Source organism: Schistocerca piceifrons, chromosome 1 (genome assembly GCF_021461385.2).
Source record: "Schistocerca piceifrons isolate TAMUIC-IGC-003096 chromosome 1, iqSchPice1.1, whole genome shotgun sequence".
Classification (NCBI taxonomy): Eukaryota; Metazoa; Arthropoda; class Insecta; order Orthoptera; family Acrididae; genus Schistocerca; species Schistocerca piceifrons.
In genome coordinates, this window is record NC_060138.1 from 516,056,912 (window position 1) to 516,080,309 (window position 23,398).

The 23,398-nt window shown below is 38.0% G+C and overlaps 1 protein-coding gene across 2 annotated transcripts in view; it reads right to left on the minus strand.

The window, feature by feature from the left end:
• Window positions 1–1,166: 1,166 nt before the first annotated feature.
• LOC124797917 (ras GTPase-activating protein-binding protein 1) overlaps window positions 1,167–23,398 on the minus strand; it is a 152,200-nt gene continuing 129,968 nt past the window's right edge. The window contains exons 11-12 of one of the 2 annotated variants that reach the window (XM_047261059.1): window positions 16,567–16,698; window positions 1,167–2,696 (exon numbers count right to left, since the gene is read on the minus strand). In XM_047261059.1, the coding sequence (XP_047117015.1) occupies window positions 2,436–2,696; window positions 16,567–16,698 (393 nt within the window). In that variant the 3' untranslated portion in view covers window positions 1,167–2,435. The remainder of the gene's footprint in view (window positions 2,697–16,566; window positions 16,699–23,398) is intronic. The other variant, XM_047261052.1, reaches the window with a different exon arrangement.

A 23,398-nucleotide genomic window follows, 5' to 3' on the forward strand; every position in this document is an offset into this window, starting at 1 on the left:
GGCCATGCAGATAATAAGTTTTTGCAATGTTAATCAATGTTTCCCTGTTTCTGTTGTGGGTGAGAAAATCTATATTAAAGTCACCACATACAATCACATCCTGTTTCCACTGACTTATTTTGGATAGAAACAAGTCCTTTATGACAGAAGATCATTAATACTACTGGAGGGGGACGGTAAATTGTAGCTACAATTAGATTTATATCTGTAAGCTTTATGGCTGCATATTCAAAGATCTTGTCTGTTCCTATTTCCTTTAGGGTAGGAAGTGGGCTACATTCAATGTGTTGTTTGATGAAGATGGCAACCCCACCATGTCCATCATTTGATCTGGAGTAGTGTTCACACAATTTGAAGTTAGGTAGTGAGATTAACTTAACTACATCAGTGCAAAGCCAGTGCTCTGCTAGGCATACTACTGAGATATCATTGAGTTCACTGGTCAGCAAAATCAGTTTTGTTGCTCAAGGATTGGACATTGTGATAATAGATTTTCAGGTCTGAGTGGGGTTTACTCAGGGGGCTCGAAGTCATATTTACTGTGTCACTGACCTTTAGTTTAAATTGTGCTGTATTCCAGGTATGTTGACTTCCGAGCAATTGTGCTGTTTCTGTTGGTCATCCTTAGCAGCCGACTCATCTTCCAGGTGGGCCTGAAAAGTATCCACATGCACTTCACACTGCTGAGGCATCACATTGACGTTTTGGAGGGATGTCTCGATAATGATCACCATCACATTATTGATCCTTTCAGGTTCTTCATCTTTTTGAGGGGTCAGGGGGTTTGTGTTTCGTCTCTGTGACTTCGTGACCCATTTGTCTGGTGTAGTTTCCATGGTATGGCCACTATTACTCTTTTTATTTCCCATCTTGTTTGTATTTATCCAATTGCTTATTAGCAACTGTTTATGGTTTCTGACTTTTTTTTTGTATGCATGTTTTGCTAAATTCAGTGCCTGTATCAGGTGGAGGTTTGCAGTATTAATTTTACTATTTACATTTTGAACATCATATCTTCTGGGTATAGGATGGATCCTTATCCACCCTATACCCAGAAGATATGTATGCTCACTGTCACATGAAGTAACATGTGATTGACGTATAGTTCAATAACTGTTTTATGTTGCCCAAAGTCCATAAATAAGAAACAAAACAGATTTGTTAACTCTGTATGCATTGTATTTTATTATTACATTATCACAGGGAGTATTAAAGGAAAGATGACGGGCACAGAAGGGAGATATGGAGGGAGACATTGTATAAATGTAATTCATTCTCAGGCAGAAAAATATTACAAAATACATGAAAAATGTATACTAAAAGTATTACAACTATTTCTGTATCACTGACAGTATTTAACATCAGAAATGAAAAATGTCAAGAATTGCTGGAACATTTGTTGCAGTTTCTTCTTACACAAAATGTTTAATTCGTACGATCATCACTTTATCTTAAAACGTTATTTCTTTAAGTTCCTACAACACACACAACTTGGTTTCCACAACACACCGTGATTCAAGTCTGCATTTTAATTACACAAACAAATACGAAGTTAGGGTCTCCAAAATTCTTCACATGAAAACTTAAGTTAAAAGCCACTCAACAAAAGAAGTATTTGAACGACTAGTTGCTGCAGTCCAAGAGAGGGTTCCTCCACATCCCTCTTCATAACCAGAAATGCCCTCAGAACTGTAAATGGCAGAACCTGGGAAAAAAGTGTCTGAACTGCCCTTTAACTTGACAAACTGTAGAAATGAACTGAACAAATAACATTAATGCAATTTTCTCTTTAGGCAACTACTGGTAATTAAAAGAAAAGGAAAATTAGCACCAATGTTCAGAAAGTATTCTTTAAAGTGTGCCTCTATCACTGTCCTAGTCACACTTTGGCACTTCCACAGTTCTCACAACATCTACGAAAATAAACACAGGTAGAGTTTTGTCGGAAAATTCCACGTAAACTCTCGACACTGAATGCACAAATCTCACCAATAACGCCGATGAGACTAATTTAGCCAAAAAGAAAGGGAAAAAAAAAAAAAAAAAAAAAAACAAAAACAAAAAAAAACCACAACAGCGACAGTGGTTGCAATGTTAGAAAGTTTTTAAAACAGTTCACTCTGGAAACTCATGCTTAAAGGGAAATGCAAAACTGTCTTGGGGAGGGCAAAAAAAAAAAAAAAAACCACTTTGCTTGCAATTCAGTCAAGGTCGTCTTCAGTGTGCCAACGATGCATGTTGCAAATTACGCATTCTTTCTTGAATGATTTGTCACTTGCTTAGTTACTAATTCATTAAATAATTATATAACAATAGTACTGTTTTCATGACAAAATAAATCCCTGCTCAGAAAATTAAAAGCCTCAACATGATCGTTCTCCACAACTGAGAAACCATATGATGCAGAAGAGAGAACTCTTCTCACATTAAACTCGTTAGCGTCTATAATTACCCCTAGTCATACCACCACCTCTCCCCTCCCCTCGGCCAAAGCCACCACGTCCCCCACCACGATGAAGGCCCGTACCACCTCGTATCATGCCGCCTCGTGGGCCTCCCAGGCCACTGTTGGCACGACCACCAGCAATCAGTGTCTCACCGCTCGAGCCTAAGCGCCCTTGTTGGTCAACACGTAGCCTATTTGAGGATGTCTTCTTCTCTTCAACATTCAGCTTCTGATCTTGAAAGTAAATTGGCTAAAAACATAAGGGAAGCATGTTATTAGTGACGTGTGTGCTCATGGAAAAGCATTTTTTATAAAAATAGCTCTCGCTCTCTCTCTCTCTCTCTCTCTCTCTCTCTCTCTCTCTCTCTCTCTCTCTCTCTCTCTCTCTCTCTGTGTCTGTCTGTGTGTGTGTGTGTGTGTGTGTGTGTGTGTGTGTGTGTGTGAGAGATTACTCGCTGTGTACTGCATGTACTGAGTAGTAGACAGGCACGTAGACAAAAACTGAAACATTGTCACTTATCTTATCTTATCGATGGGCGATTTACAGGGTAGGCACAAAGGAAAAGATGGTTTAGGCCATGGGCTGATGGGTCATTCCATGTCAAGTCACCCAGGCCTTGACACCAACCATGTCAGATTTTGATGAAACTTGGTACAATTACTTCTTTTATCATCCTGAAAGCACTTTTAAATTTTTTTGCTCTATCTCTTATAGTTTTTTTTATAAAGTTTTAAAGTTTTTAGATTTGGCATTTTTTCAGCAGTCGGAAATCGTAACTTAAACGTGTCCTCACAACTAAAAAAGTTTGTATGTTAAAGAATACTCAAGATATCAGTATGAAATTTTGGAATAAGTTTGTGTATCATACCTAAATGTTAAAAAAATTACCATAAAGATATATTAAAATCTTCCAAATCTTGTTGGTTTTTTTTTTTTTTTTTTATACAAAAACTGCAATATCTAGAGTCTCAGACCTGATAGAAAGCTCAAATTTGTTTTAAAATACTCTTAATTATATAGGCTATTAGATAAAAGAAAAATTATGTTGGCTTTTTAACCTGTTCAATAGTTATCTAATTTTTTAAATAATATTAATTATATTTTAAAAATAGAAAGTACCAAGTGACTTAGACACCAAAAATAAGTTTTTGTCTTCTTGGAGTAACAATGTACGCTTGGATTTTGTTTTGTTATTCCTGTGTTTTGAAGTAAAAAATTATTACAGTGTTAAATAGTGCTTGGATAGTATTTTATTAAGTTTATTTGAACTTTCAGTAAGTACTGTTACTTAGTTTACAGAGATTCTTTTCCAATATCCTATAAAAGTAACCAGAACAGTAATCAGACCAAAAGTGAAATCAGTATGTCAGATATTCAAACCTGTAGTGTAGGGTTATTTAAAAAATCTGACTGTTTCCAAACAACCTACACACCTTCAAAAAAGTTACAACCGGTACCTGAATTGAGTGAGGAAGAAAAAAAATTGATCCACTCACGATATGGAATTAATCTGTGTGAATTTAAGAATATATGTTCACACCACAGCTACTAGTTTTTAAATGTTTTTGAAAAGTACCAAACAACATTTGTAGACCCACTAAAAAAAAAAAAAGGGGGGGGGGGGGGGAAGAAAGAGAGAGAGAGAGAGAGAGAGAGAGAGAGAGAGAGAGAGAGAGAGAGAGAGAAGAAGCAGCCCATCAAAAGTCGTTGAGAAGTGTAGGCTTGGATCTTTCTAAATAATTACTGACAAAAAATAGTAGCATAAAACCTGGACAAAAGCTTTGCTCAACATGCCGTAACTTTTGTGAGGAAAAATTACGAGCTGGAAGTCAATGAAAGTGAAACAGATGATGAAGTCATGGTTGAATTAGAATCATTGGAGTCCAGAAATGAATCCCTCGTACAAACAAACATTGCTCTTGATAATTTAGGTTTAACACCGATAAAGCTTCATGGCTTGTCAGAACAAAGTGAAGGGTCTTATTTTAAAAGGAAGGTTAGTAGTATTGAAAAGACTGCAAAAAAGGCGGTTTCAAAAGCATTAAAATATGATGCACCAAGTTCTGATGATGACGAAGAAGATACAAGTGTGGTTGAGAAAGCAAAGGATTTTGATGTAATGATTTCTCTTATGAAAGAGAAGATGTCATCTGTTGGAGGTCTAGAAAAATCCAGATTCTGACCTTGGCTCCAGATTCTTGGAGTCAAAATAAAGTGATGAAAGAATTTAATGTAAGTGAGTACATGGTGCGACAAGCTAGAAAGCTAAAATCTGAAAAGGGAATTTGGAAACTCCTGGTCCAAAAATAGTTAAAACTCTTTCTGAAAATACAGTAAGACTTGTAACAGATTTTTTTGAAAAGGATGAAAGTTTCAGAGTGCTACCTGGAACAGAAGATAAAGTAAGTGTTCAAAAAAATGTGTACATGCAAAAAAGACTCATTTTGTGTAACTTGAGAGAATTCTATTATTCTTTCAAATGGGATAATCCCGCGGTAGAAGTAGGATTTTCAAAATTTTGTTTCTTGACACCTAAATGGTGTATCCTTGCTGGTGCTGCAGGCACAAACACTGTATGTGTATGCAGTATCCACCAGAATATTAAACTATTATTGGATGCTGTGAAAATTGAAGAATCTTATAAAGACCTATTAAGATGCTTGTGTGCAACACGGAAAACCAAAGCTGCATGCTACATCATTGCGACAGCTGTCCTGCAAATGCTGCACTAACTGAGTACTTAACTGAAAAACTAAGTGAAGGTTATGATTTAGAAGAAGAAATTGTAATCAGTCAGTGGGTTAACAAAGACAGGGCAGAAATGATCAAACAGTCTATCAGTGTTGAAGACTACATTTCTTTATTGGTTAGGTCATTGGAAAAGCTCACCCCGCACTCGTTTATAGCAAAATCCCAATCAGCAGTCTTTAAAAGATTGAAAGAAGACCCACCACCCAAAACAGCAATTATTGTGATGGATTTCAGTGAAAATTATTCCTTTGTTATACAAAATGAGATCCAAAGTTACCACTGGAATAGAGGTGGTTGTACTCTACACCCAGTTGGAGTTTTCCTAGGAAATGAGGAAAACAATGTTTTTGTTTCCAACCACTGTTTTATTAGTGATGACCAAGAACATGACACTGGTTTTGTTAACTTTGTACAAAAAGAAATTACAAAGTGGCTGTCATTACATCATACTGACACTGACTCAGTTCACTACTTTACAGATGGTTGTGTTGGGCAGTACAAAAATAGAAACAGTTTTAAAAATTTGACTGAACACTTGAGAGACTTTAATTTGAAGCCCACCCAACACTCTTTTTTTGCAACAAGTCATGGGAAGTCAATTTGTGATGGCCTAGGAGGAACTATTAAAAGAATTTTAAGGAAAGCCAGTCTACAGCTTTCAGATGAACAAATAATGACAGCAATCGATGTGTACAAGTTTTGTGAAAAAAATATTGAAAACATTCATTTTCACTTTATTGACAAAAAAGAAGCTGATATGCTACGGTTAAAACTAGAAAAACGTTTTTTCAGCAACCCGAACCATTCCTGGAACAAGATGTTTTCATAACTTCAAACCACTTCCAACAAACAACCTTGAAATTAGAAGGACTACAGATAATGTAAAACCCTCCTTAGTCTTTTCTTTCCATTCTTCTTCTGATTGGGTTCGTGTTGAACCATGCAAATCATGATGGTAACTGGTACTTTGGACAGGTAAAAACAATATTCAATGATGAAGAAGATGCAGAAATTCTATTTATACATCCTTCAGGACCAGCTGCATCATTTTATTGGCCTGAAAGAGAAGATTCTTGCATAGTGCCTTTGGAGCACATAGTCTGTGTAGTAGACGCACCTCAATCAAGCGGCACTGGAAGAATGTATTACTTCAAAAAAGACTGTATCAAAAGAACTGAAAGCTCTTGGATGAAGTGGAAAAACAGTTTGAATCAGCATTAATGTTTATTAAAAAGACAAAATTACTCAAAAAATTCAATGTTTCAAGCAATCAGTTGGGTTATACATAAGTGTTGTAAGAACACAATCTTTGAACATAGTTCTAATGTAATCTACTATAATTAATAAACATGTTAAAAAGCCATCATTATTTTTGTTTTATCAAGTAGCCTATATGTTTAAGAGTAAATTAAAACAAATTTGAGCATTCTATCAGGTCTGAGACTCTAGATATTGCAATTCTTATAAAACAAAACATCCATTAAAAAAAGAAAAGAAAAAAATACATATATATTTTTTTCATAGAAAATATTAATATATTTTAATAGTATCATTTTTATCTTCAAATATGTATAATAAATAAACTTGCTGCAAAAATTCATGATGTTATCTAAAAGAGTTTTTAAGATAAGCAATTTTAAAGTTTTTAATACAAATTAAATTTACCATTTCCAAAGGTTCGGAAAACGCAAAACATAAAAACTTTAAAAATTTACTAAAAAAAAAACTATAAGAGATACAGCAAAAAAAAAATTTGCAGGTGTTGTGAGGATGGTATTAGAACCATTTGAGCCAAATTTCATGAAAATCTAAGGAGGTGGGTGTAAAATTTATTTTTTATTGGGTGATTTGATATGGAATGACCCTGATGCTAAGAGACTGCAGGACTAGAGGTTGTGTTTGAAGGACAGTGTCTGGACTTTATCAGTTGTAAAATAACCACTGAAAACTCTCATGCTCTGCTCAGTAAAACGCTTTCCCTTATATGTTATACCCCAGGCTGAGCTGCTGAGCAATTAACTGCAAGGAGTACCATCAAATTTGGGGTCTGTTTTAAGATCACAGATCGTCGCTGTTATTTTATGAGAAGTGGTTTGTGTTATTGGCAAACGATGCACGAATCTTGCCAATAACACCAAAGAGACTGATTTTTTTGGGGGGGGGGGGGGGGGGGGGGGGGGGGGAACAAAATTTAAAAAAATAAAATACCGACAGTGGCTGCAATGTTAGAGAGTTTTTAATACAGTTCACTCTGGAAACTCACACTTAAAGGAAAATGCAAGACTGTCTTGGGGAGCACAAAAAACCACTTTGCTTGCAATCCAGTCAAGGTCGTCTTCAGTGTGCCAATGTTACATGCTGCAAATTACGCAGTCTTTCTTGAATGTTTTATCACTTGCTTGGTTACTAATCCATTAAATAATTATATAACAAGAGGCAAGGTTTGAACAAAGGCATTCTTAAGTTTGATGCTTTTGGTCAGATGTGGCCAGGTTTTTGCAAAGCTGTGTTTCCACTAAACAGGGGGTGAAGGACTGTAAATCTTTAAATAATCCAGCATCTTGACATTCTAGCTGATGAGACATCTGAAGTTCACAAACTTCTGCAAAATGGTGGTTTCTGGTGGATGGATTAGTAATAGTGTCAGTTTGAATTTGAGTTTGGGTAGGCATCTGGAGTAGGTTTCTAGTGGCACGTCTGGTTTAAGAGACTTGCAAGGCAAGGTGTAGGTTATACAAGAGGCTTATGGATTTCTCCAAGCATTAATACAGTCTTTAGGGGTATAAATGCTATTATAAGACAGCAGTATGAATGCAGACAGTTGGAAGTATGTGAGTTTAACTTTGAGGTAGGGTGGGAAAACTGAGATTATGGTTAGAATCTCATCCCAACAATAAGAACACTAGAAAAAAAATCAAGTTCGGATAGGAAAAGGACGGGGAAGGAAATCAGCAGTATCCTTTACAGAATAATCACAAATCTGCCTTATTTAATTTATGGAAACAACAGAAAACCACTAGAGCCTTGATGCACATCTGAAATACATCCTTCTCAAATACAATGTTAATGTCATGACAAACGCACCACCTCATTCTGCAAGCACAACAGGAGTATGTACCAGGCGTTGGGTTACTTCATGGATGAGTGTCAAGGAAATTCTTTCTGCAAAAATACTGTTTGTCCACTTTTGTAATGATGGTATCATACAAGAAATATAACAAACAAATAATTTGAATTTCAATGTACTGTGTTTTACCTTCGAATCCATTTGTGGAAAAATTTTTGAATTTTCATTGTCAATATTCTAAAGTTGTGAGAGTAAATATGGAAAATTTTGAACAATACATTCAGTTAACAGTCAATAGCACATAAAGTATTAGCTGGCATAGTGAACTGGTACCCTGATAGTTGCATGAACTAACTTTGTCACAAGACTAGGTCCACTCACATTACAGTTCAAAGTAGTAAACAGTTTTACCTCACATTACAAGCAGGGAAAGTGACTGCACAAAATGACTTCACAGAAAGCTGCGAGAACTTGCTACAAATATCACTGGCTTCACTTTCCCTAACAACAAGGAAGATGTGATAGTGCCAACAAAGGTGGTGACAGAATGTGCGAGCAAATGTTAATATGCAAAAATTAGATTAGAGACTATGCTGAATGGAGCAGGATTCAAATATCTGCCCCACGGCAGACTAAGTAAAATTCACACTTTTTTTGACATAGATAAATATGACATTAGACAGCAATTTTGGCAATGATATGAACTATATAGGCAAAATCATCTTTACAGAAACTTCACAACTCTTGTCACACAGAATTGGACTTGCAGGTTAGCAAAAAAACTCTCAGAAACTCAACTATGGACTTTGGTTTTAAAAGGACTTGCAAAAAGAAGCTCCAGAATTGAAACAGCTGGTGTTTTATTTCACATTTGTGGATTCATGCACACTACAGTGTTAATAATGGTTGCAAGGTGACAGTGTGAAGAGCATTGTCATAAACAGTGCCAGGCAACACTTTATTGTTGAGTATGCAAAGTTCTGTTTATTGTTCACTTCCGTGTGACAATAAGAGGAAAACCCCAGATTATGATGCAGAAATACACAGAAAAATTTAAAAATATGTAGTGACAAGGGAAGATGAACTTAAGGCATGAATTAAGGAACACATGCAAGAAATAACATAGTTTTAGTATGTCTAGCATCTCATCTCTCTCTTTAAACTGAAGGACGAACGGCCGATGCTTTTGCTGTTGCGAGAAAGTACGTTTCTGGGGCTGCACGAGTTTTGCATCCACTTTCCCTATGCAGCAGTGAGAAGATTGAGGAAGCATTCTGAGACAAGATACAGGATTGTGCCTTGGCAAGAGAAAGGACTTTCTTTAAAAAAACTGATTTATACAGATGAAAAAAAAAAAAAAAAACTGATGAGGTCAGGAGTGGGATTTAAGTACAGGGACGGAAACAAATCAGAAATTAGCACTTGGGAATCATACTGCAAATAATAATGAACAATGGAAAGTACCAGATGGAATAACATTATTATGAAAAGGATAGACTGTTACTCTCACTATAATGAGAAGACACTCAGTTGCAGACAGGCACAACGAAAAGACTACTAGACATTTTAGCTATCGACTAGAAGGCATTCTTCACCAGTAGAAAACCTACACACACAACTCACACATATATGTGGCCTGTGTGTGTGTGTGTGTGTGTGTGTGTGTGTGTGTGTGTGTGTGTGGTTTTCCTACTCTGAATGGCTTTTGGACAAGCTAACAGTCTTTTCGCTGTTCCTGACTGCGACTCAATGTCTCCTCTATGTTGTTGGTAATAAACAGTAGAAATAAAATCTATTAAGTGAACGCTTGAAGAAAAAAGTGAGCTAGCTAAAACTAAGAAGGATAGAAATGTGCAGAGGGAAGAAAAGAGGGGATTGGGGAACAATTGTTTGGCATGTTGTATTGTCCCTGTCAAATTTCCTATGTTGAAAATGTAATTTGCATCTGATTTTGCATCAACGTATTTAATTTTCTTGCAATTTACACTTTATGAAAAAATGTCCATGGAGGGAGAAAACTTAAACAACACTGGCAGTCGAGTAGCATTCTTGTTGTCAAGTGTAATATTTACATAATTATTTTTTGTGATGTTTAACACAAAAAAAGAAATGATTTTAGTGAGAGTTTGCATGCGAGTTGTTTTCTGCACAACTGAGGAGGCACATTACCTGATAACTTCAAAAGATGACAACAGTGCAAGAGATGCAGAACAACAGACATGCAAACAACACACAGAATACTTATGTAAATATTTGCACTTGACAACTGGAGTAAATTCTTGCAAGACATCTTGCTAAGCATGAAAAATAAGTAATTGGTGCAGCATTTCATGAAGTCAAACATTTCCACTTCCCAGACAGTTACAAGTTCCAGTTACATCAACAGTTTTTATTAAATAATAAACCTTTATTAGGGAATACACAAGTCCTTGATGTAATTTGATGCCTATCACGTACATCTATCATACATAGAGTGCGAAAATGCAAGGGGGGATCCTATGCATAATTTTTGGTACTTAAAAAAACTGTTTCCTACATTTTACATTTTCCCGTACTTTACACCTCTCTCTCTCTCTCTCCCTCCCCCTCTCCCTTTTTTTTAAGACCTACGCCATCGTTAATCACTCCTATGTCTGCATTTCAAGTTGGGTGTGTACTTGTGTAACACTGTTTTCTTCCTGCAATACTAACCTAATGAACAAGTTAATAAGCCAGTGTATAGAGTGGGAGGCAATTCAAGGAGGAAGGGGATGCGAGGGGGGCATATGGCAAAAGGAAGCCGATTTCATTTAGAGTATCATCAGTGAAGTGTACTGTCTTATCACTAGACAGACTTTGTATCACTACCAAGCTAAAGCTTAACTTTAGATTTGTACAGTTAATCCAAGAATTTCATATCTCTTATCAAATTTTATTGTCAAACCATGAAAGGACAACGTGCAATGGATCTTCAGTTTGTGCAACAGCTCGCTTTTACAGATTATTATGTAATATGGAATGAAAATTAGGAAAACTGTAACAGTTAATTACCTTGAGACCACACTGCTTGAACACAGCCAAGTGCGCAACAGTATTTTTGTGTGTTGACTGACAGATTATCTGTACCAAAATTGCTCAGGATGCAGTTGAGATACATACATTAGGTTTGTTATCTTGGCAGTATTGTAACAACAAATACAGCGAAACCCCCCTCCCCTTATTAAGGGACTTAAAAAAATATGTTATAAATGCGGGAAATTGTAAAATGTGGGAAACAACATTTTAGGCTGTAAAAGTTACATACAGGATATCCACTTGCATTTTCGCACTTTATGTATGATATATGTACATAGCACGCTTCAAAAAATTTGTCAGGGACATTTTTACTATCTAATAAAGATTTATTAGATAATAAAAACCCCTGATGTAACTGGAACTGATAACTGTCTGCAAAGTAGGAAAGTTTGATTCAATTTCATACATCATTATCGAGGTTTTTGAAAGCCTGCAGCTCTCATTAATTATTTAAATAATGAAACACTGCACTAGTTACGTATTTTTTTCACCCTTAGTAAAACACATTTCGAGAATTTTTCTCGTTGTCAATTGCAAATATGTACATTAGTATTGTGTGTTTGAATATGTGTATCATTCTGCGTCTCTTGCACTGTAGTCATCTTTTTGAAGTTATCAGGTACTGTGCATCCTCAGTTATGCAGAAAACCACACACATACACAGAAACTATCACTCACATTGTTTGTTTGTGTAAAATCACAAAAAATACATATGTAAATACTGCACTTGACAACAATAACATATTCTCAGAACATGTTTTGCTTGGTAAGAAAAAAGTAAGTAACCGGCGGTACATTTAAACTAAAAACATTTGAGCAACACCAAGTGAATAACTGAGTCAACTAGTGCTACAAGAGGCCAGATACCGAAATTTCGATAAAGATATCACGATGATCACAACAATCAAAACACTGCATTTGCGCAGTAGAGACAGATTGGAAATGGTTGTGATAGGTTGTGATAACGTAGTTACTCCCATCAGTAACCACCCAAGTAGAGCTTGGCAGATGTGGGAGATGCGGCACGAATTGTTCCAACTTTAACATGTTTACCAGTTCAAATCCGCTGAGTAGAATGCCCTGGTGTCAAGAAACTTAATCACGTAATATGTAAACACTACTGGATGGCCAATATCTTGCCAGCATCATTTTTTTTCTCTAAGAACATTTTTTGTAACGCTTAAATCGCAGGAAAATTATAAATATGTTGACGCAAAATTGGGTGCAAATTAACATTTTGGACTGGACATAGGAAATTTTTTTATCGTTCCCATCAAATGTCATAAACAGCGGGAAAATGTAAAGGTAGGTTTATACTGTATCAAACAAATGGTGGCTTGCACAGTATGTATGTAGATGTAGATAAAGAAATCACTAGTACAGCACAAAATGGAGCAAAGTTTGTTGTGATAAACATTCTTTGTGCAAAATTCAATATCGTTACGCTAACTAGTAAATGACTGCTTTTGTTCATCTGATCATGTTGAACTATTTGTGCTTTTTGATGTTTGAATACATGGAATTTTATGTACAGACACGAACTGTGACAGTCAATCATATGTAATTATAGCATTTTTCACACTGCAACTATATGCAATGTTCAACTTCTTTTAAATATCAATCTATCTGTTACGTGGAACTGTAAGCTGACCTTCACTGGAATCAGAGTGCGTCAGTTCGCAGAATGAGATCACTAGCACTGCTTTCTTCTAACATTCAAAGTTTACACTTTTCATTACATTTTTAATTAAGTGATACCAAGTAACCCTGCTATTTGTTTAAGATTGTTTCAAGTGGTGTCATCTTCCTTGAATCATATAGCAGCAATGTAGTGGACTCTGAGGTGAATGGGGGGAAGCAGCTATCAAAGAAATGTCCCATTCAACATCATTTTCTTCAACACTGTACAATGCTGTCTATATATGGAATGACAATACCTTATCAAATGTACTACCACCTGCTGCCAGCCGAAAGTGGTATGTTGCATTACTTTTATTTTCTGCTGCCTAGGGACGTATCTCCATTCATAACCACTAAGCCAAATTTATTAGCTTGGGTTTTTGTTTTATCTAACATCTCACCAGAAGCAATGCCAACATTTTTGCAGAAATTGTGGGTGGGAGTGCCATTTTGCTCCTACAAGCAGCTTGGAAACTTAACATCATGTCAGGTGGAACTGCTTATCAAACACTACAGATATGTGTTAATTAGTAAATACTTCCACCCATTGCAAAAATACATATGAAGGTGGGTCAAATATATACAAAGTTTTTATTTATTTTAAATTTATTTGATATTACTATGTCAATATGCATTCCTTTTCTAGTCAAGTCTTTTGGTTTAGAAATACATGTAGCCCAGTGCATTGGCAGCTTCCCGATGGAATCATGCACATGAAGCCCTCAAATCATTTGCCTCCTACTGCCTAATGGAGAGGTACTAAGAAATGAAATAAGATGTTGGTAGAATGGTGTCCTTTTCATTTCTTCTAATTTCTGACTTGTGAAAGCTGCATTTTGAGAGTCGGCAATGTGATGAAGAATGACTTCTCGTATTGGTTGATCATGTAGTTTGGTGCGAGAAGTAAGTCTATCCTCACTTAAAAAGTTACAGTAATGTGATGTTTTGATGGTGAACTACGTAAAGAAAAATAAATATGCAAAATACTGCACCACGCGAAGAACACATTCGTAAGCACCTTGCCAGATGACATCCGAGTTGTGACATTCACTGAGGTTGAGTTGTGACTTTCACTGAGGTTGCCTCACTCTTCCATCATCGCTCTTGACTGTAGAGTGTACCCTATTTTTATCACAGATCACAATATGACTCAAAAATACTTCCCTCCTGCAGTAAATACTGTGAATGTGTTTCACAGACATTTGGACATTTAAATTTGTGTTCTGCAAATATCAAGACATCTTCCTGGTGCACACTACATGGTAGCCTAATTACTTTATGACGACGACTTGATGCTATTTTAACTTAATATGATCTGGGAAGTAACTTTGAATACTAGTCAAATTTATCAGCTTCAGTGAGGTCACAATTGTCACTACTGTTCTAATACATTATGCATGACTGTTGACACAATTGTCTTATTTTTCACCAGTTAATGGCCTTCTTGGAACTCCTCATGCCAAGAAACACACTATGTCTTGAAACTGATTCACCACAGCGTGCTGTCAATCTCTATGAAATTTCTGCTGGCTGCATGCTTTCACAAGTAGGAAATTTGATGACTCTGTGTCACCCAGTTGTAGAGTAGCAATCAATTGCTAAATCATCGTACGTACTAACACAGGAAGTCTACAATTAATGTTCTACTTTCAAAACACTGTAGAAAACCACTGCTCAGAATGACATCAAATTTGAACAGCATATTATTGACATGGGGGGGAACATCACGGAAGAAGACAAAAAACTTAACAAAAATTTGGGCAATAGATGGCACTGTAAGCTTCAGAAATGCGCCCAACAAGAGATGCATGGCACAAGGCTATTCCTCAGTTTGTTTCCGCCCAGCATGACAGTCTCCACGAACAGCTTACTGCTGGTATAGCTCTTTTACAAGAATGGTGACTGTGCGCCAGTAGCCCTGCGGAAGTTTTTGTCACTCACGAGTATGAAAAAAGCTCTGGTCCTATGTCAGTTAAGGGTCTGGAGAAAACTATTACAGAACTCAAAAAGACAGGTTCTAATGAAGTGGAATTTGGTGTAGACAGAGGAAAGCAGTTGATCCTAAGTTGGTCGAGGATGTGACCACAGCACTGCAGGAGTGGTAGAGCAGTGGTGTGCAAACATGCGATGGATGGGGAATTGCGAAAATGTTGGAGCTGACTGTGAACATGATGCATAAAATCCTACGAAACATCCTGCATTGCTACCCACACAAAAATCACCTTTGTTAGGAGTTGCTTCCTGTCAGCCCGCCAGCAACACAATTTTTAGCTCTGAAATTTCTTGCTTGCATTGAAGTGGACAATGAATGGCCATGGGACATTCCGAGGATGGATGAAACCAATTTCCATCTCCAACATGTCAATAAGCAAAATTGCAGGATATGAGCAGCAGAAGATATGTCCGCACGTCAACCTGTACCACTTCATTCTGCAAAGGTGACTGTGTGGTACAGGTTGAGGGCATCATTTATCGTACGGCCACATTTTTCAAGGAGGCGAATTCTGCATGTCCTATTACCTGTACCGTCACTGGTGAACAGAGTCTCTTGCACACCAACACCGTTCCAACCCTTGAACAGTGTGGATGTGTGGGTAGAATCATTTTATGGACGATGGGGCTCATCCGCATAATGCACCGTCACTGAAGCACCTGCTGCAGAGGCATTTCGGAAATGCTAAAATTATCAGCTGTCATTTCCCTACATCCTAGCCATTCAGATCACCTGATCTTAATCTGTGTCAATTCTGGCTATGGGGTTATCTGAAAGATGAAGTGTTCAGTGTTCCAATTACAAATGTAGCTGAATCAAAGGGCCATATTGTGCAACAAATTTTCAATATGAACCCTGAAGAAACTCTGGTCTCTTGTGGAAGATGTTGTTTCTCTATTTCAAGTGGTGGCAGAAAACCGCACACTGAATACATCTTACACTGGTCTAATGACACAAACCAATGTCACTGTGCTTTTTATGCAAATTTTGGCCACGGGAAAATTAAAAACTGTTGTCATTTTGCTTTTTCTGTGGTTTTTGGTCTAATGACAATTAAACATGTATGTTTCCTATCCAATGTGGAATGTGATATGATCTTGCCGTGGACGGCGGGGTTATGTTAACTGACACTGCCACAACTGTTTACTGCTGAGCTTACGCACATTGAACAGTGCGGATGGTGCAATGGCAATAGAAACCATAGTCATCGCATTGCCATTCATCTGTCATTTGTAGCCAACCCCGTTTACATCAACATGCACAGAGTACTATCTACTAGTAAAATTTTCATTATTTTTTACCCCCTGACATTTCCCCCTTGTGTCAATAATATGCTGTTCATATTTGAAATCATTCTGAGCAGTGGCCACCTTTCTACAGCATTTTCAAACGGGAACTTTAATTTCTGACATCCTGTGTCTAGGTCTAAGAAAGTGATCCACCTACCATAGCCATTCCTGATGTCTTCACCCACCCCTTCAGCTATACCCCAAACACGCAAGGTCTAGCTTATATATATTTCTCTAAATATTGTATCCTGATCTACAACAAGTGTTTAACATAGCTGAACTCACCCGTTTGTTAAGCAATGTCTGTACAGAACTCGCTTCTTCATATATGATGAAACCGTAGTTTGGCCTGTTTCCTGTATTTTGTTTTGCATGGATTCGTAAATTTACGATACGTCCATAGGCACTAAATAATTCCTGAAAATAAATAAATATAATCAGAGAATGTATTTTATGGACTCTCAGAGAAGAGACAATTTCAGGATATTAGTGACAGATCAATAACACACACTCACTAAGTCACTAAGTCATTATGATAAAAATTAACTGCAGTAAACAAAATGCAATACAGCAGAAGATATAGCACCCCCTGTCTTCTTCAAAACTGTAATTCGCAGAAATTAAAGTGAAGGTGATAAATTTAGAAGAGATACAACTTTGACATAGTTCAAGCAAACTTAAAACCTCAAAGAAACCACAAGACAATAGTAAGATTAATTTAACTCAACTCTGGTTGTAGCACTGTAGCATTATTGTCATTTAAATCAAACCACACAACATTAAGTTCTATTAATTACTGGGAACTACATATACTTTTTGAATTGTAATCTTCACAAAATGAGCCCTCTACCTAAAGGCTAGGCTACACAATTTCAGAAAACTATGTACAGAAATCTTGTTCATGAGAGAAGTATAAATAGTAAAAACAATTTGTAGATACAGTAAAATCCCTTTCTAAGTTATCTCTGGGGATTCAAATTGTATTTTTTCCCTACAATGGGACTCTCCCCTTAAACAGTGGTTTGTCTCGCTTACACCTGTTAGATGATACAATGGTTCATAAATGACCAGCTATCAGGTGCCAGATCCTATACTATACTATACTATAGCTTAAAATGAACTGAAAACTGGTTTTCAGTTTTTGGTTACATGTCAAATCATCAATATGTATTGCGATTTACAGAAAGCATCCGAAATGAATAAGTCGATTTTATTCCCATGTGGTTTTATTCTACTAGTGACACCAGATAATTATATATACCTTTTTTGCTTTAAAAGGAAATGTACTGAAAAGATTACTTTCCTTCCTTATTCCATTATAATGTCGTAACAGGTGATTGCCCTTCAAACAGTTGAAGTATCAGAAACTGACTGAACTGATGAAAACTAGCTCCTAACATTATCAAGTTCTTGCACAACTGCAAGAAAACTTCTTGTGGGTGAACACCCCCCCCCCCCCCCCCCTATCAATATTGTCCTCACTGTCACCACCATCTACTGCTCGCATTACACTTCCCCCTAAAGGAATGTTTTCACTCTTTATTTTGGGTGGTCATTTCAAGAGGATATCAATCTCTGAATAATGACACAGCAATATTTTTCGTATTCAGTGTAGAAGAACCTTCAGCCTTAGTATTTGGAAAGGACACTAATCAACTGCATAAAAAAAAAAGCAGCATCGAACTGCCTCTCTTTGAAATTACAGGCAGTTAAACCTTATGAGTGTCTTCAATGTGAATTGGTCAGCTGTTTACTGACGAAAATATCATGGGGACAATTCGACACTCTGATGGACAACAGACTGAGATGATGGTTTCATTTGTGCCCTAAAGAGGCAGTCATGATTTTTGTTCAAATTATCATTCGCAGTGCACATTTCAGGAAAATTTCCTTTTTTGAAAGCACTTTTTATTAAAATATCAGGTGTTGAATGACATGCTTGCTGTCTGAGCCACTGTATCATTACGAAAACTTAACTGCAATGTGATCCTGTGGTTTCTAACACTTCATCTCGTAAGGTTAATAGGATACATGAAAGAAATTTTACTCTACAGTAAGCAATGACAAAGTTCTGCTTTTTTTTACATTAACCTCAACTTTCTAGAATGACAAAGTAGTTCACAGAGCAAGAATTAATTATCATATCAGAATTTAATAAACAACACACCTGAAATTACCTATTTACCATCTGAAATACAATGGGTGCAAGATATATCAAACATTATGACTGGCAGTAGCAAACCTCTTGATATCAAAAAGTAAACATTTGTTACGAGTTGTTTGTTTCAACAACTATTTTATACAGAAAAAACTTAATGTGTCCTGATCCCACTATTAGATTTCAGGCCAAGTGTAGTGTCAATATTGACACCAGAGCACAGCTGATACCACTTACTCAGAGGTAATTTCAACTTTCTGTTATTTATTATAATTCAGTCTAACAACAACAGAAATTCTGTGACGGAGTCGTGCCAAAGCCAATTGTGTGTGTGCAAGCCGGAAGACCTGGGGATCGAAACCTAGTGGTTAGTACAATTTTCTGTTGCACGTTTCTATGCACAACAAATAAGTCAACTACAGGTGAGTGCTTGCCTCTATATATATATATACATATATATATAATAGAAGGAAACATTCCACGTGGGAAAAATTATATATAAAAACAAAGATGAGGTGACTTACCGAACAAAAGCGCTGGCAGGTCGATAGACACACAAACAAACACAAACATACACACAAAATTCAAGCTTTCGCAACAAACTGTTGCCTCATCAGGAAAGAGGGAAGAAGAGGGAAGACGAAAGGAAGTGGGTTTTAAGGGAGAGGGTAAGGAGTCATTCCAATCCCGGGAGCGGAAAGACTTACCTTAGGGGGAAAAAAGGACAGGTATACACTCGCACACACGCACATATCCATCCACACATACAGACACAAGCAGACATATTTAAAGACCAAAGAAACTGGAGATCTGGAATGAAAAAAGGCGAAAAGGTGTTGGTTACAGCTGGGCTATGTTGGACTTGGGTTGGTAGACAACGATGTGCATAAAGGTTAGGTGGTTGTGTTGCCGCCAAAACACGTTCAAGGACGGAGAAATTCGGGAAAATTTCGAAAAAACTGCGTGTAGTATATTAAAAGGAGTGGTATTGTGGTGGCAGATTATGAAAATGAGGCTAACAATTGTTTGACGAAGAAATAATGGCGTTAAAACCCGTGGGAAGCGGCTAAAAATGATCAGTGATGTGGGAAAAACGGAAATGGAAATAAAGCGAAAGTTATTAGAACTGGCCGAAATGGTTGTTTAAAAGGTGAAAGGAGCTGTTTGTGAACTAGAAACGGTGGATATTATAGCGGCGGTAGTGCTGAAAGCGGCAAAAAAAAATATTTTTTTGGTTATGGTTTGGAAGTGGGTTACGTATTATTGAGTATATATATAGGCGGGATAAAATAGTATAGCAGATTACGGTAAAAAGGAGAAGGTGAATACCAAGTGAAACTACTGGCAAAAACAGAAAGAGGAAAATAAGACGACAGAAAAGATTTCGAAATGCAACAGTGACAATAACAAACGTAATTGTTGGATTCAAATTAATGATATCAATATAATGGAAGGAAACATTCCACGTGGGAAAAATTATATATAAAACCAAAGATGAGGTGACTTACCGAACAAAAGCGCTGGCAGGTCGATAGACACACAAACAAACACAAACATACACACAAAATTCAAGCTTTCGCAACAAACTTGCCTCATCAGGAAAGAGGGAAGGAGAGGGGAAGACGAAAGGAAGTGGGTTTTAAGGGAGAGGGTAAGGAGTCATTCCAATCCCGGGAGCGGAAAGACTTACCTTAGGGGGGAAAAAAAGGACGGGTATGCGCGCGCGCACACACACACACACACACACACACACACACACACACACACACACACACACACACACTCACTCACTATATATATATATATATATATATATATATATATATATATATATATATATATATATATATATATGACACAAGCAGACACACACAGAGGCAATATATTTTTCCCGCATGGAAGGGAAACATTCCACGTGGGAAAAATATATCTAAAAACAAAGGGTAAGAGCCAGAGGGTAGGGAAGGTGGTTTCGGGATTTCATAGGGATGAACTAAGAGGTTACGAAGGTTAGGTGGACGGCGGAAAGACACTCTTGGTGGAGTGGAGAGGATTTCATGAAGGATGGATCTCATTTCAGGGCAGGATTTGAGGAAGTCGTATCCCTGCTAGAGAGCCACATTCAGAGTCTGATCCAATCCCGGAAAGTATCCTGTCACAAGTGAAGAAGTTGTGGGTCAGGATGAAGCTGGCTAAGGCAATGAGGAAAGAGGTTTTAGGTAGGGTGGCAGGTGATAGGCATGAAAGGAAGTGCTCCATCGCAGTGAGGCCCTGGACGTGCGGAATATTTGTGTATAAGGAAGTGGCATCAATGGTTACAAGGATGGTTTCCGGGGGTAACAGACTGGGTAAGGATTCCAGGCGTTAGAGAAAGTGGTTGGTGTCTTTGATGAAGGATGGGAGACTGCATGTAATGGGTTGAAGGTGTTGATCTACGTAGGCAGAGATACCTTCTGTGGGGGCTTGGTAACCAGCTACGATGGGGCAGCTGGGATGATTGGGTTTGTGAATTTTAGGAAGAAGGTAGAAGGTAGGGGTGAGGGGTGTTGGTGGGATCAGGAGGTTGATGGAGTCAGGTGAAAGGTTTTGTAGGGGGCCTAAGGTTCTGAGAATTCCTTGAAGCTCCGCCTGGACATCACCTTCTCCTTTTTACCGTAATCTACTATACAATTTTATCCCGCCTATATATACTCAATAATACGTAACCCACTTCCAAACCATAACCAAAAAAAAAAAATTTTTTTCCGCTTTCAACACTACCGCTGCTATAAAATCCACCGTTTCTAGTTCACTAACAGTTCCTTTCACCTATTAAACAACCATTTAGGCTGGTTCTAATAACTTTCGCTTTATTTCCATTTCCATTTCCATTTTTCCCACATCACTGATCATTTTTAGCCGCTTCCCACAGGTTTTAACGTCATTATTTCTTTGTCAGACAATTGTTAGCCTCATTTTCATAATCTGCCACCACAAAACCACTCCTTTTAATACATTTATACGCAGTTTTTTCGAAATTTTCTCGAATTTCTACACCCTTAAATGTGTTTTGGCGGCAACACAACCACCTAACCTTTGTGCACATCGTTGGCTACCAACCCTAGTTCACTACAGGATCAACACAGCCCAGCTTTAACCAACACTTTTTCGCCTTTTTTCACACCAGATCTCCAGTTGCTTTCTAGTTCACCTTTATCTCTTCCCATATATTTTTATTTTCATTTTCATTTCAGCCTCATGTTACACTTTCCACCTTCTAATACCATGTCACCCTCACAACACCCCCACAACGACCCCATTAAGTTTTATTTACATTCCCTCCGCAAACATGCCTTCGCCCTAGCCAGGTTACGCTCCCATATTTCATTTTCTCAGGCTTGTCTGACATTTGACATAACCCCCAAAGGCCTCACACTTAAAGTTCCCATCTCTGGCTGCAACCCTTCTTTCCATCAGTCCCTATACCAATTCCAAACTGAACAATCCATTGCCCTCACCCACCTAATCCTTCACCTACACATCAACTCAGCCAATGAACACACCCGTCAACTCCTATCCTTAATAAAAGTCTTCAGTCTTTCCTCTCCCACATCCACACCGGCTGTTCAGAGCATCCTCCTACAGGCCAACCGCAAATTAGAATAGCATGCCACCCTCCATCTCAAAAAACTATCCAATCTCCTGGTTTCCCACCTCTGGAAAGGCAACTCACTCACCCTTCACAACCTTTCCAATAAACCTCATCCTCCTCTCATTGCACACAAACCCAGTCTCTTCCATCTACTCAATCTCCCACTTCCAGCTCCACTCCCTCCAAAACCTCAAAATTCCAATCAACACAATCAGGAACCACAACACCCTAATTCAGTAGTTAACCTTTCCTCCAAACCTCTCTCCCAATCCGAAACCTCTGTCCTATCCAAAGGCCTCACCTTCAGCCCCACTCCCAGATTCAACCAAACAGCCCTTGTCAAAGATTTACTGTCCTACACTCGTACTCTCTGCTGGAAATATCACTTTGCCACAAAGAAAAATGATCCTAATCCTACTCCTAATGATCCAAATCCCCAAGACACTATCCAAATTGAATCCTGCCTGGAACAGTACCGTCCTCCATCACAGCGGGACCCACCTCCTCTTCCTCAAAATCACCCTCTCCAAACCTTCCAGGAAATTCTGACTTCCAGCCTTGCCTCTCAATCCTTCTTAAAAAACCTTAATCCTACTCCCAACATCACCACTGCTGAAGTCCAGGCTATCCGTGATCTGAAGGCTGACAGATCCATCGTCATTCTTCCGGCAGACAAGGGTTCCACGACCGTGGTACTTGATCGTCGGGAGTATGTGGCTGAGGGACTGCGTCAGCTTTCAGACAACACCACATACAAAGTTTGCCAAGGTAATCCCATTCCTGATGTCCAGGCGGAGCTTCAACTAATCCTCAGAACCTTAGGCTCCCTACAAAACCTTTCACCTGACTCCATCAACCTCCTGACCCCACCGACACCCCGCACCCCTACCTTCTACCTTCTTCCTAAAATTCACAAACCCAATCATCCCAGCCGCCCCATCGTAGCTGGTTACCAAGCCCCCACAGAACGTATCTCTGCCTACGTAGATCAACACCTTCAACTCATTACATGCAGTCTCCCATTCTTCATCAAAGACACCAACCACTTTCTCTAACGCCTGGAATCCTTACCCAATCTGTAACACCCGGAAACCATCCTTGTAACCATTGATGCCACTTCCTTATACACAAATATTCCGCACGTCCAGGGCCTCGCTGCGATGGAGCACTTCCTTTCACGCCGATCACCTGCCACCCTACCTAAAACCTCTTTCCTCATTACCTTAGCCAGCTTCATCCTGACCCACAACTTCTTCACTTTTGAAAGCCAGACATACCAACAATTAAAGGGAACAGCCATGGGTACCAGGATGGCCGCCTCGTACGCC